Source organism: Sciurus carolinensis, chromosome 3 (assembly GCF_902686445.1).
Source record: "Sciurus carolinensis chromosome 3, mSciCar1.2, whole genome shotgun sequence".
In the NCBI taxonomy this organism is placed as follows: domain Eukaryota; kingdom Metazoa; phylum Chordata; class Mammalia; order Rodentia; family Sciuridae; genus Sciurus; species Sciurus carolinensis.
The window spans coordinates 109,828,723-109,840,759 of record NC_062215.1 but is presented as its reverse complement, the minus strand read 5'-3'; the positions used below and the strand labels follow the sequence as shown (position 1 = coordinate 109,840,759).

At 44.9% G+C, this 12,037-nt stretch overlaps 1 protein-coding gene across 12 annotated transcripts in view; it reads right to left on the bottom strand.

The window, feature by feature from the left end:
- Tanc1 (tetratricopeptide repeat, ankyrin repeat and coiled-coil containing 1) overlaps positions 1–12,037 on the bottom strand; it is a 225,201-nt gene that overhangs the window by 43,488 nt on the left and 169,676 nt on the right. For all 12 annotated transcript variants that reach the window (XM_047543757.1, XM_047543761.1, XM_047543756.1 and 9 more), the window contains 3 exons: positions 9,577–9,808; positions 7,515–7,681; positions 4,848–5,455 (listed from right to left, as the gene is read on the bottom strand). In XM_047543757.1, the coding sequence (XP_047399713.1) occupies positions 4,848–5,455; positions 7,515–7,681; positions 9,577–9,808 (1,007 nt within the window). The remainder of the gene's footprint in view (positions 1–4,847; positions 5,456–7,514; positions 7,682–9,576; positions 9,809–12,037) is intronic.

The window sequence follows — 12,037 nt, the reverse complement described above, 5'->3', positions numbered from 1 at the left end:
CCATGGAGCCTGTCTGCCTGGGAAAGGTAGCCACCCCATAAGCTCCAAGTGCTCAAAACCAAGCAAGCTCTGTTCTAGAGAAATGCCTCCTGCCTTTTTACTCTTAGTGGGAGCTAATCCACTCCTAATTCCTGAGACTCGACACCTTGAAGTCACCTCCAGGTCCTTCTCCACAGGCCACCAGCCACTCCCAGCTCTCTCAGGACAGCCAGGCTGCCTCTAACCACTACAACTCTGACCCCAGGCCACCACTCCCTGCTGCTGACTGGTACAGCAGTCCCCACATGCTACAATCTCTCCACAGCCTTTGAAGCTTCTCCAGAGAGGACAGATAGAAGGCCGTCCTCTCTGCCACATCCTTCTGCTGGCCCTTTCCATTCCTCCATTCCATCAAAGAAGCTCCAAACTAGATGGCCACTGCTTGAACAAGGACCCCAATGCCTTTAACAGCATTTCCTGCTTCAACAGGCTTGATCTACCTAGTGATATCCTACCCATTCGTTCCTCAAGTTAACAGCATGGGAAAGAGCCTTGTGGACTGTTCCAGAGGACGAGTCCCTGTGCAGCACTGATGAGGTGATGGATGCGGCAAAGGGCCACCAATGTGTCCCAGCACCACAGAAAACATGAGTGTCTTATGTGCCTCCTGACAGAAGTGCCCAGCATCACCTAGAAGTATCTCTGTAAAACAGACAAGTGTATATAAATATATACACACACACACGAGTATACATATACACGTACACATGAATGTACATATACATACATGAAGTATGTGAGCAAAAAGAACAGAGCAGAAGCTGAGTGCCGTGCCACACACCTGTAGTCTTGACTACTTGGGAGGCTGATGCAGGAAGACTGCAAACATGAGGTCAGCCTGGGGAATGAAACCCTGTCTCAAAAAAAAAAAAGAAGGCCAGGGATGTAGCTCAGTAGTAGGGTACTTGCCTATCACAGCACACACGAGGCCCTGGTTTCAAACAGCAGTACCAAAAATAAAAACAAGAGGCATTATACTACCTGACTTCAAAATATACCACAAAGCCACAGTAATCAAAACAATATGCTATGGGCATAAAAACGAATACACAGACCAATGGAACTGACCATAGAACTTAGAACCCACACACTTGTAGCCAACCGATTTTCAACAAAGGTGCAAAGAATGCACACTAGACAAAGGACAGCCTCTTCGAGACATGGTGAGAGGAAAACTGGGGATGTGCACGCACAAGAACGCAGCTAGAGCCTTCTCTCTCACCAGTTACAAACCTGAACTCAAAATGCATTAAAGATTGAAATATGAGACCTGAAACCATGCAGTACTAGAAGAAAACACAGGGGAAATGCTTCAGGACACTGGAACCGGGCAAGGATTTTGTTTGTTTGTTTGTTTGTTTTTCAGATAAGACCCCAACAGCACAGGAAATAAAACCAGGCAAATGGAATAATGCTGAACTAAAAATTTTTTGCACAGCAAGGGAAACAATCAATAGTGAAGAGTCAACCTTAGAATGGGAGAAAATATCTTAAAACTCTACATCTGACAAGGGCTTGATATTTAGAACATGTAAGGAACTCCAAAAACTTAACAGCAAAAATAAAAACAAAATAACCTGATTTTAAAAATTAGCAACAGAACTAAGTAGACATTTCTCAAAAGAAGACATTAAATTGCCAACAGGTATATGAAAACGTGTTCAACAATGCAAATCATGGACATGGAAACCAAAATCATAATAAAATATCACCTCACTCCAATAAGAATGGCTATTAAGAAGATTGAAGCAAGTCGGGCCTGGTGGTGCACACCTGTGATCCCAGCAGCTCGGTAAGCTGAGGCAGGAGGATTGCCAAGTTCAAAGCCAGCTTCGGCAAAAGTAAAGCACTAAGCAACTCACTGAGACCCTGTCTCTAAATAAAATACAAAATAGGGCTGCGGATGTGGCTCAGTGTTCAATCCCTGGTAACCAAAAAAAAAAAAAAAAAAAAAAATTGTTGAAACCAGGCATGTGGTGGTGCATGCCTGCAGTTCCACAGACTCAGGAGGCAGAGGTAGGAGGGACTCAAGTTTGAGGCAGCATGCACAACTTAGTGACACCCTGTCTCAAAAGGGCTGGGGATGTTGCCCAGGGATAGAGAGCCCCTGGGTTTAATCCTTAGTGCCTTGAAAAGAAAAAAAAAAAAAAAAAAAAAGAATAAAGAAATAGGTGCTGGTGAGGATGCAGAGAAATGGGAACTTTTACATGCTATTGATAAGAATGTAAATTAGTACTGTCGTTACAGAAAACAGTATTGAGCGTCCTCAGAAACTTAAAAAACAGAATTACCATATGATTCTACCACAGTGTGTGTAACCAAAGGAAATGAAATGAGCTTGTCAGGGACAGATGCACCCCTGTATATTACTGTAATAGCCAAAAGATGCAAACAACCTAAGTGTCCATCAAGTGATGAATGAACAAAGAAAATGTGGTATATACATACCCTGGAATACTACTTGGCCATGGAAAAGAATGAAATCCTATCATTTGTGACAACATGGATGAAAGTGAAGGTGAGTCAGGATTTGAACCGGCTCTGTAAGGTTCCAAGACATTCCCTGTGAGTATTTAGGTATGTAAGGATCCTAGAAACAACCTCGAGGTCAAGATCAATGTCAAGGACAAGGGTGTGGTGAGTATATGATGACTTAACTACTAGGAGGTTTGCACTGCCATGAAAACGAGAATGACCACTTAGTTCTAAGACTTCCCAACAGTTTGGGAGAGTGCCTGTGATAGGTTAGGGAAAAAAATCCAGGAGGCTGAGGCAGGAGGATCGTTAAGTTCAAGGCTAGCCTGGACAACTTGGCGAGATAATCTCAAAATAAAAATAAAAGAGTTGGAGATGTAGGTCAGTGGTAAAATGCCCTTGGTGCTATAAAACAACAACAAAAAGCAACAGAAGTAGAACAAGAGAGGAAAGATGGTTTGTATGATAGAAAGAGGCAGAAATAAAAAGGAAAGTGCCACTACCTCCAAATGTCGGGCCTTCCTCTTCAACTGGGGCAAAACCACAACTGCCTGGGGTAAGGGAAGAGATGCTACTACCTTTCAAGACCCTACCCCAATGTCACTGTGTGTGAAGCATGCCAGAAATCACTGCCCTCCGCTGGAAGTTTCTCCCCGTCAAGCCCTACGGGCAACAAGGCTCCGCCCAGCTTGGTGCTCCCCTCCTCACCCACCTTCCAATGTGGGACCCCTTGAGAAAGGGCAGGAACCTCTCTATCTGCCACAGTACTCTGCACATGGTGGGGCCTCAAAAACCACTGCTGAAGTGAACCAGAAGCTCCTTCCAACACTGTTCTCCAGCCTCTGCTGAATGAAGCTCAAGTAGGACAGGGTTTCTCAGGAAACCGCTGACACTATGGTGCAGAGTGAGCATCTCCTTACATCTGCAGCCTCCGCATCCCTCTTGTCTGCACTCATCTCAGGCCCTCCCCCAGGAGACGTCCCCTTGCGTACCGTGAGGACACAGCAGCACTTGGGAGACTGCAATCACTAATACTAACTAGTAGTCACTCCACTCTCAGCTCTGCCTGATGCTGCCTGAACTCAATGCTCATTACCCAAAATGAAGCAAAGCTCACTGATGGCTATGGTCCACCTACTTCTGCCCCAAACCCCAGCAACAAACCTACAACCCCTGAAGTCTTTCAACTCATGTCTTCACAAAGTCAGCTATGGCCTTCCTTCCTAGTGATCTGACTTTTCCTAGGAGACCGTCTGACGCGGGTAGCTATACTCGGCACACATTACACCTAGCTATCATGGTCTGGCTAAACAACCAGGATGTTAACAGTTCACTGTTCCAATCAGGTTCAAAGATAACAACCAACCTCGAGCCTACTGTCACCTAAGAACACAACAGCTACCACACAGAACAGCAGCTAGACCTAGCAGGTACCACGAGGCCAACACATGTGGGGAGGAAAACGGCTGAAAGGTTCACAGGTCTTACTCACCTCCTCGTTTCTGAGCCCCACATCTGGTCCAATGCTCACAACTGTGCTGAGGGAATAGTCTAGCAGCCTGTTTGCCCTGTCACTAGAGAGGGGAGTTGGAGGGATCCTGACTCAGAGTGCAGTTATTCAAGAGAGCAAAGAGGAAGGCCCAGGCCAGAAAGTAGAGGGCTTCAGCACAGCCTCACCATCCCTCAAATTCCTCACCTCTCACCCTAATTCATACCAGGCCACACAACAGACAGGCTTGCCTCCTCACCCACCCTCCTGTGTCAAGCAGCCTGGACAGCAAGAAGAACTGTCTCCTGGCCTGGCTCTCACTGATCCACTCACACAGAATGAGGCAGCCAGGCTGGACCACAGGGCCCTCTTCAGGAACACAGACACCTCTGATCTCAGAAACAAGGTGTCACATGTTCAAGAGGTGGCAGTACTGGGATCCAAGAAGGAGCCCAAGACCCAGAGATGAGCACCCCTGGAGGAGCCCACTATTCCTGGGGGGTGAGGTCTCATGCCCCACATGTGACCCTGCTGAAGTTGGGAGTGGGAGGAAATGGAGATCTGTTAGACACTGGCAGAAAATATAATCCAGGCACTGCCCCGCTTCTCTTCCACCCCAAATACCAGAGTCCTGAAATTCCAATAGTCAAAGGCTTTTGTATTGAAGTGGAGAGAATTTTCCACAGACCCCTCCCTCAGCCCAAAAGGCAGAAAACAAAGGAACAAAACTGAATGATTCATTCTGCATTGTTGCCTTTCCACTAAAAACCATGGAGCAGAGTTGGAAACCCTCCTCCCAAGGGCACGGCGCTCCCTGCAGAGTGTGGCTCAGTGGTCTGCATACCTGGGCTCACACAGGAAGGCTGTGCTCTCGCCATCTGCTCTCCAGACCAGCCACTCCCTGAAGGATGGGTGGCAGAACATGCGGGTTTTGTCCCTCCTCTTAATGAGGAAGCAGGAGAGGGCATCCATCCTCTGCTGAAAGTCTTCCCAGCCCTGCTCGCCTTGGATGTGGCCGGCATTAATAGCCTGAAAAATCTGCTCGTCCGTCATGGGGTGGAGGGATGCAAGGGCCACGTTTAAAATTGGAAGTGCTCTCTCAAAGGCTGACTGTGTCATGAACTTCATGTTGCACTGCAGCAAATACAGCTCGGACAGAGACACGGGCACCACTTTGTAGCTGGCACTTTTAATGACCAGGTGTCCCCTCTGGAAGAGGTCCAGGGTGAGTTTGAGATATAGGTAGGAGCCGAGGCTCCGCAGCACCAGGTGGCTGCTGACCTTCCCAATGAGCGTGGCGTCGGCCTTGCCATTCAGGGAGATGTTGCTGAGGATGTCTTGGCTGCTGTGCACTCTGTGCTGCACATAGGCATGCAGGTCGCTGTGAATGTCTTTGTTGTCTGGGAAGTCATCTAAGGAAAGCTTGACAAATGGCAGTGCACTTATGATTTCCTGCAAAAAGACAAAAACCCATAGTGTCGCTCCACAGAGGTTCTTTTTTTTTATTTCAGCTGCATTTTAAACCAGGTTCACTAGTTTTCTTTCAAGGAGGATTTTCATGGATTACAGGGACTCATTGTTTTGTATTAAAACGTGTAATAGGATAAGGTACAGATAAAAAGCTTATGTGAAAGAAATCCTGATGTGAGATAGAATCAGTATAGGCTTTCCCAAGGCCCACATCAAGGACCAAGAGCCAGGTAAGGAGAGAAAAAAGCTCTGAGCAGAAGGGGCTACCAAGCCAATATCTAGAGGGGCACTGAGACCCTGCAGGTGACCTATAATCCTTATGCTGTGCAATTGGTTATGTATCATGGATAAAACAAACCAACACTGCATGTCTAAGAACACAGCCAGGCCCTGAGGAAAGAGGTATCCCTATGCGTGCATTAGGTACTGGGACTATGCAACCCAACCTGGAAATCTGAGGCTGTCCCAGTTCATGTCCCTTGAGAGCACATGGTAAAAAAGCTGACTGTTTCAATATGGCATGCTATCATTTTTTAAAATTGATGATTAAGTAAACTTTTAAGTTGAACTATGACATATGTACATTGGTGCAAATATCATAATTGCACATTAATTTTCACAAACACAAAAAGACCTATGCACCTGGCAACTAGAAACATCACCAGCTCCCACAAGCCCATGACCTCTCCTGTCTCCCTCATTCCAAATATAAACACAAGTCTAACACCTAACAGTAGAGAGAACTTAAACCTGTTTTTTTTTTTAAACTTCCCACCATCATTTCTGAGGTATTTAAGCATGTGTGTCCTTCTCTAATTAGGCAATTGTAGGGAGAGGGCAGAACAAAATCATTTTCATTTTACATGAATGCTAATTGAACCTCAGAAAACTCGCACATCCAGGAAGTGAAACACAAGACCCATTTCTGTGCCATGTATTGCTCAGTTATGCTGAGTAAAACTGACGAAAAAGCACAAGAATCAAAGGTTCACAAAAACAAACATGAAGCCAGGTATGATGCACACCTGTAATCTTAGTTACTCAGGAGGCTAAGGCAGGAGGATGGCCAATCTGAGGTCAGTCTGGGCAACTTAGTGAGACTCTGTCTCAAAAAAAAAAAAAAAAAGGGCTTGGGATATAGCTGGATAGTAAAGAGCTTGCCTAGCATGTGTGAAGCCCTGGGCTTAATCCCTGGTACTGCAAAAACCAAAAAGCTAACAACAACAAATCAAATTTAGCTGAGGTCCAATCCCAGTTTTAACATGCAAGAAAAAAAAATAACCTAAATGCCATTTTAAAATAGGTATTGTCAAAAAATGGCAAAAGTCAAAATCTTTTTTCTACATGTCTTTGTTGAAAATGGATAGGTATAGTCAATGGTTAATGTAAAATGAATGAGTTTGAATGAAGAAGATAAGAGGACAAAAAAAAATCACTGTTCACCTCACTGCAAGTGTTACTGCATGTTGAAGTTTTATAAAGAACATACATCTCAGAATAAGCCTTAAAATCTCTTTTATACCTGATTTTCCCTTCAAAAAACAAAACAAACAAACAAACAAAAAACCCCTGAGTTGGAGGTATAGCTCAGTGATAGAGCATGTGCTCAGCATGCATGAGGTCCTGGGTTTGATCCCCAGCACTGCAAACCAAACAAACCCCACGAAGGCCCACTTTAAACCCATGGAAATAACTACAAGCAGGAACTGCTTTTACCTGCAGGAGACCAGGTAGCCAGAAACCTCAGGTGACCCCCCACTCTGAATTACAGTAAAGTGGAACTTGATATTGCCATTTGAGCAGTACAAGTACCGGTCAATGTTGGTAGGACACTTACCTGCTATCTTGATAAATATGCCTCAGAGGCTACGCACGCCAGAGCTCTGCCCATCTAGAGCTCTTTGGAATGATTTTTCAAAGTCCTGACATAGGTTTTCAATTCAGCATCGAAATAGTTTACAACAGTTTATGTTATTAGTATTTATCACTATACAACTGGGATATGGGGATTATAAAGAGAATTGAGAATTCTTTTTATTACCTGAAAATTTGCTCTTACAGTCACAATCAACTTCAACCAGGCAGGAAATTTAGAAATAATTTTGGTAATAAATGAAGAAAGTGTATCTCCATAATCAGGTTTATGAAACTCAGCTTCATTTAAGCCATCTATCAAAATAATGTATTCTTCTTCAGGAATTTTCTGCTCTAAAGGATAAAATAATTTTTCAAATTTAGCAATTATACATTTCTATAAGATTGCACCACCCAGTGTATTTTAATGCACAGTTTAAAGTGTTAGAAAAACTATAAAAGTTTACATATGGCAAAAGACATGGATTTTGCAGAAGCATATTTTCTATTAAATTTATAATGAAAACCAGAGCACAGAGCCAAAAGAAAATCAATTCTCACAAAACAGTTTTCAAAAACATATTGCTTTACACACATTAGCAGAATCTCAATCATGTATATAATACAGTTAGCTCTTCACAAACTGCTACCACTAGGGTGGTCCACAGCAAAAACAACACACACAGAGACCAAATAAGGAAAAGACACAGGGGTCCCCCATTAGAACTCCTTGGGGATTCCAGGCAAGGAAAACTGACCTCTCCCACTAAGGCCTGGCTGTTCCACCCAAGACCTCAGGGTGAGACTGCCTTATAGATGTCTAGAGCAGGGCTCTTTCCTGCAAGTCTCTCTAGTTTTCCATTTATTAGTGCCAGTTTTCTACCCAGGGAATGGAGAACAATGGCATATCAGTCTCAATCCCTCTCTCCAGCACTTTCTGGCAGAAGTGCTATGTAGGCAGGTAAATCAACTCACACAATAAGGAGCAAAGGGGAGGAAGGATAGAAACCTGAAGTGCCCATGATGTCACTAGCATCCCCTTATTTAAAGACTATCTGGGGGCAAAAAGTTCAAATAGAAGCTTCTAGAAATGGCCTTAGGGGCTGGACATGGTGGTGCACACCAAAGTCCCAGTGGCTCGGGAGGTTGAGGCAGGAGGATTGTGAGTTCAAAGCCAGCCTCAGCAAAAGTGAGATACTAAGCAATTCAGTGAGACCCTGTCTCTAAATAAAATACAAAATAAGGCTGGGGATGTGGTTCAGTGGTTGAGTGTCTCTGAGTTCAATCCTGGGTACTCACCCCAAAAAAGGAAATGGCCCTAAGTTTTGACTAGAATGAGCCGGGCTCCTAAACAAAAAAATGTTAGAAAATTCCCCCAAACAATCCTATTCCCATGCTTTCGAGGTGTGCAAAATATGTAGGCAAGACTTCAGGGAGCAGGGAATCTAAATAGCTTAGAGTTACATGGCAGACCAGAACACACCTCCCTGAGACTGTAAAGGACTACTGAACCGAAGACAAGCAGGTGCCTGGCCTTCTAGCCCAAAAGCAGAACATAAATTTTTAAATGTGTCCCTCTACCTGTTTCAATGAGGAAGAACTGAAGTTAATCACTAAAGACAAGTGCAAACCCTCATCAGCTAGAGACAGCATCAGAGAAATCTATTGAACGACCCTACCAACCAGCTCTTATCCATCAGTTTCCTGCTTACCTTCCCAATGTTTCCACCTCCAGAAGCCTAAAACTGCTTTCCTTTATCCTGCTACTTCTCTAAAACTCACTGCTCTTTGTTGAAGATCCCAAATAAGTCAGAGCCTTGAAGTCCCTGCTTTGAGTTACCTTTCATGGAGGTTTCCCCCACCTGGCATGTACTGCATGCATTAAGATATTTGCTTGTTTTTTTTTTCTGTTAATCTGTCTATTGTCAGTTCATTTCATAGACTGAAACATCAAACCTTCAGAGGATTGAAAGAAAGTCTCCTGTCCCCTACTGTTAGAAACTGGCTTCTCTGGTACTGTTCAGTTGTAGAGTTCATTCTTATTAGAGATGTTTCATTGAAAACTATCCCACTGAGGGGTGTGGAGGGACCTCAGGGGGAGTCTGGTTCTCAGGAGGGGACCAGATGTACACTGATTCGTCTACATCCTCTCTGCCACCAGGGCTGAGCTGACTATCCTCCTTCTGAGGACCACCAGGCATCCTGTACTGGTACTGGGGACAGGGGCACTGGGGTCTGTTGAGAGGTACCGTTTCTCAGGCTTGTGAGCGGCTCCAGCACTCCCCTCTTGAAAGCAGCCACTGGGTCCTGCACACAGGATCTGAGGCTCAGCATACTCTGCAGCTGGGGTTCCTTTATCAGAAGGTCTCTGTAGGCGGTAAGCTGATGGGACCGGCACAGCAAAGCTGCAATGCTATGCACGAATTCGGGCACCAGGCAGGTGTATGTGTTGTCAGCCTGGCAGTAGTGGTAGGCCACCACCTACGGAGGAAGCAGAGCTGTCGGCATCACCCCAGTCTCTCCACGTAGCACCTTCTAAAACCTCAAAGAACACAACACTGCCTGTTCAACAGGATAACAAGATACACTGCTTCTATTCCCAAAGATTGGAGTCATTCATTAGTTTAATTGATTTGTTTATTCCTTCCATCATGTGGTTTGCTAAGTTCTCAGCAGACTTTTGATTGAAGCCACAAATTTATCTTGATTAGTACGAAAATCAGCACAACTTTCTCTGGACTGAATAATAGAAGCTAGTAAAATTATGTATACAACCTACCCTAGCTTAGAGGAATCCCATAAGCAACCCCAATGTTCTTGGCATTGCAATCAGCAATGCGTTTCTGTTCTCAGAAACAGAAGCACCTCTTTAGGGAACCCTCTGCTGCCCCCAAAAAGCAGATAATCAAGTTGACGGCTCTGAAACCCAGGCTGCAAAGTCAGCTGCTGCTTCTTCCTGGCAAGGAGTGGGCTTAAGCTCTCAGAAACCTCCCCAAACCCACATTTCATCAAGAGACCACTGTACAGGTTCCACATGGACTCTGAAGAGTGAAAAATCACAAGTTACAAGTTACAGATTTCTGCCTGGCCTGTAAAGGGGCACATGGTAGGACAGAAGGAGTTGCTCAAGTACCAACAGGATGAAGAATGGGCCCTTTGTCATACGGATCCATGGTGGCAGCAAGTTATTTGTTAGACACCAAATAAAGTGCCAGAGGCAGAATCCTTGGGAAGAGGAAGCGTGCTGTATGTAGAGAAAAGGAAGCATGGAAGTATGAGTTAAGGAAGGGGAAAAAGGGCCAAACCCTTGTGCAGGTGCACTGTTTCTCAGAAGAGCCTGAGCCACCACCAGCCTGCTCAGCTCTGCAACCCCCTGCAGCAAGAAGGCCCAGAACCACCAGCTGCAGTACCCAGCTGAGGGCAACAGGCACCGAAGTTAAGTACCCTGTGGAGGTGACAGGAATGGCCAAAGATCTAGGATGAGACACCCAGGCTGTGAACTCTTAGAAAACAAGAAGCAGGAGTAGACATGGACCAGCTCTTCTCTGGCTACCTTGGAACCACTGTGTGACTTCTGACTTAGAGTAAACATATCATCCACGTTTAGAAGAAAGCTGAGACTGCTCTTCAACTCTCACCTGGACAGAGATCAGCAGGAACGTATGTGAGGTCCCCATGAGCGTGTGCAAACCACCACCGGGTACCAGGTAACTCAGTCTTATTAGGTGTTTGTCAAAAGCAGTTTACAACCCAAAAGTAGGTCATGAAATCAATTTGGGGCCATGGACAGCTTTTTTTTTTTTTAATTAATAAAGTGAACTTAAATTACCAGAATATATTACAGGATGTAAAAATGAACTTTGGTAATGCTTTTGCTTCTGTTACATGTGTGACAGTGCAGGAGTACTGGATCTCTAGCGTAAGATGTATTTCTTAGTATGGGCTACGATCAAAGGGGTTTCAAAAATCACTGTAGCAGTGGTAGCTTTGAAGATTGCACCACCATCCTCATCTGAGATCACCCATTCATGATCAGAGGACAGTTATGAACCAGTGGTCAGAGTCATCGGGGCTGACCAGCTGTCACCTGAGACGCAGATGAGATGGGAGGGGATCTGGGGGCGAGTAGCATTTGTTTTAGTCCCTACACCAACCTCATCACCGGGGGTGTCCTCATGAGGTGCCCTTCAGCACTGCTGTCTCCAGTGATAGTCTAGCTCCACCACCTCACACCACCGCTGCCAAGGGAGACCCATGGAGCTCATTAGGGCAAGAAATGTAACCACTCTAACGTCCAAAGGCAGCTCATGAACCAGTGATGAATGTGGAGCAGAAGGAAAATTTCAGAAGCTCCTCGATGATCATGCATTTAGGATGGGGAAGCCAGCTAAGCTTCTTTTACAATCTCACAAGAAACTTCAACAGAAGGATGCAGGGAACCAAAGGCTCCAGGCAACAGAGATCAGGCGAAGGAGAAGTCTAGGTCAAGTTAAAAGTTCATCTCCCGTTCACAGAGCAAATTAAAGAGGACATGTGCTTTTAAGGATGGATTTGAGGTCAGCACACATGATTTCTCCTGCTGCTTGGAGGAACTCTTTTAATACACTCTTTTAGACAGATAATAGTCCACTGCAATCATCCTTAGATATTTACTTTCATTAATAATTTTTGAGTACTCTATCGCAATTTTATTAAAGGTAAGCTCAAGCA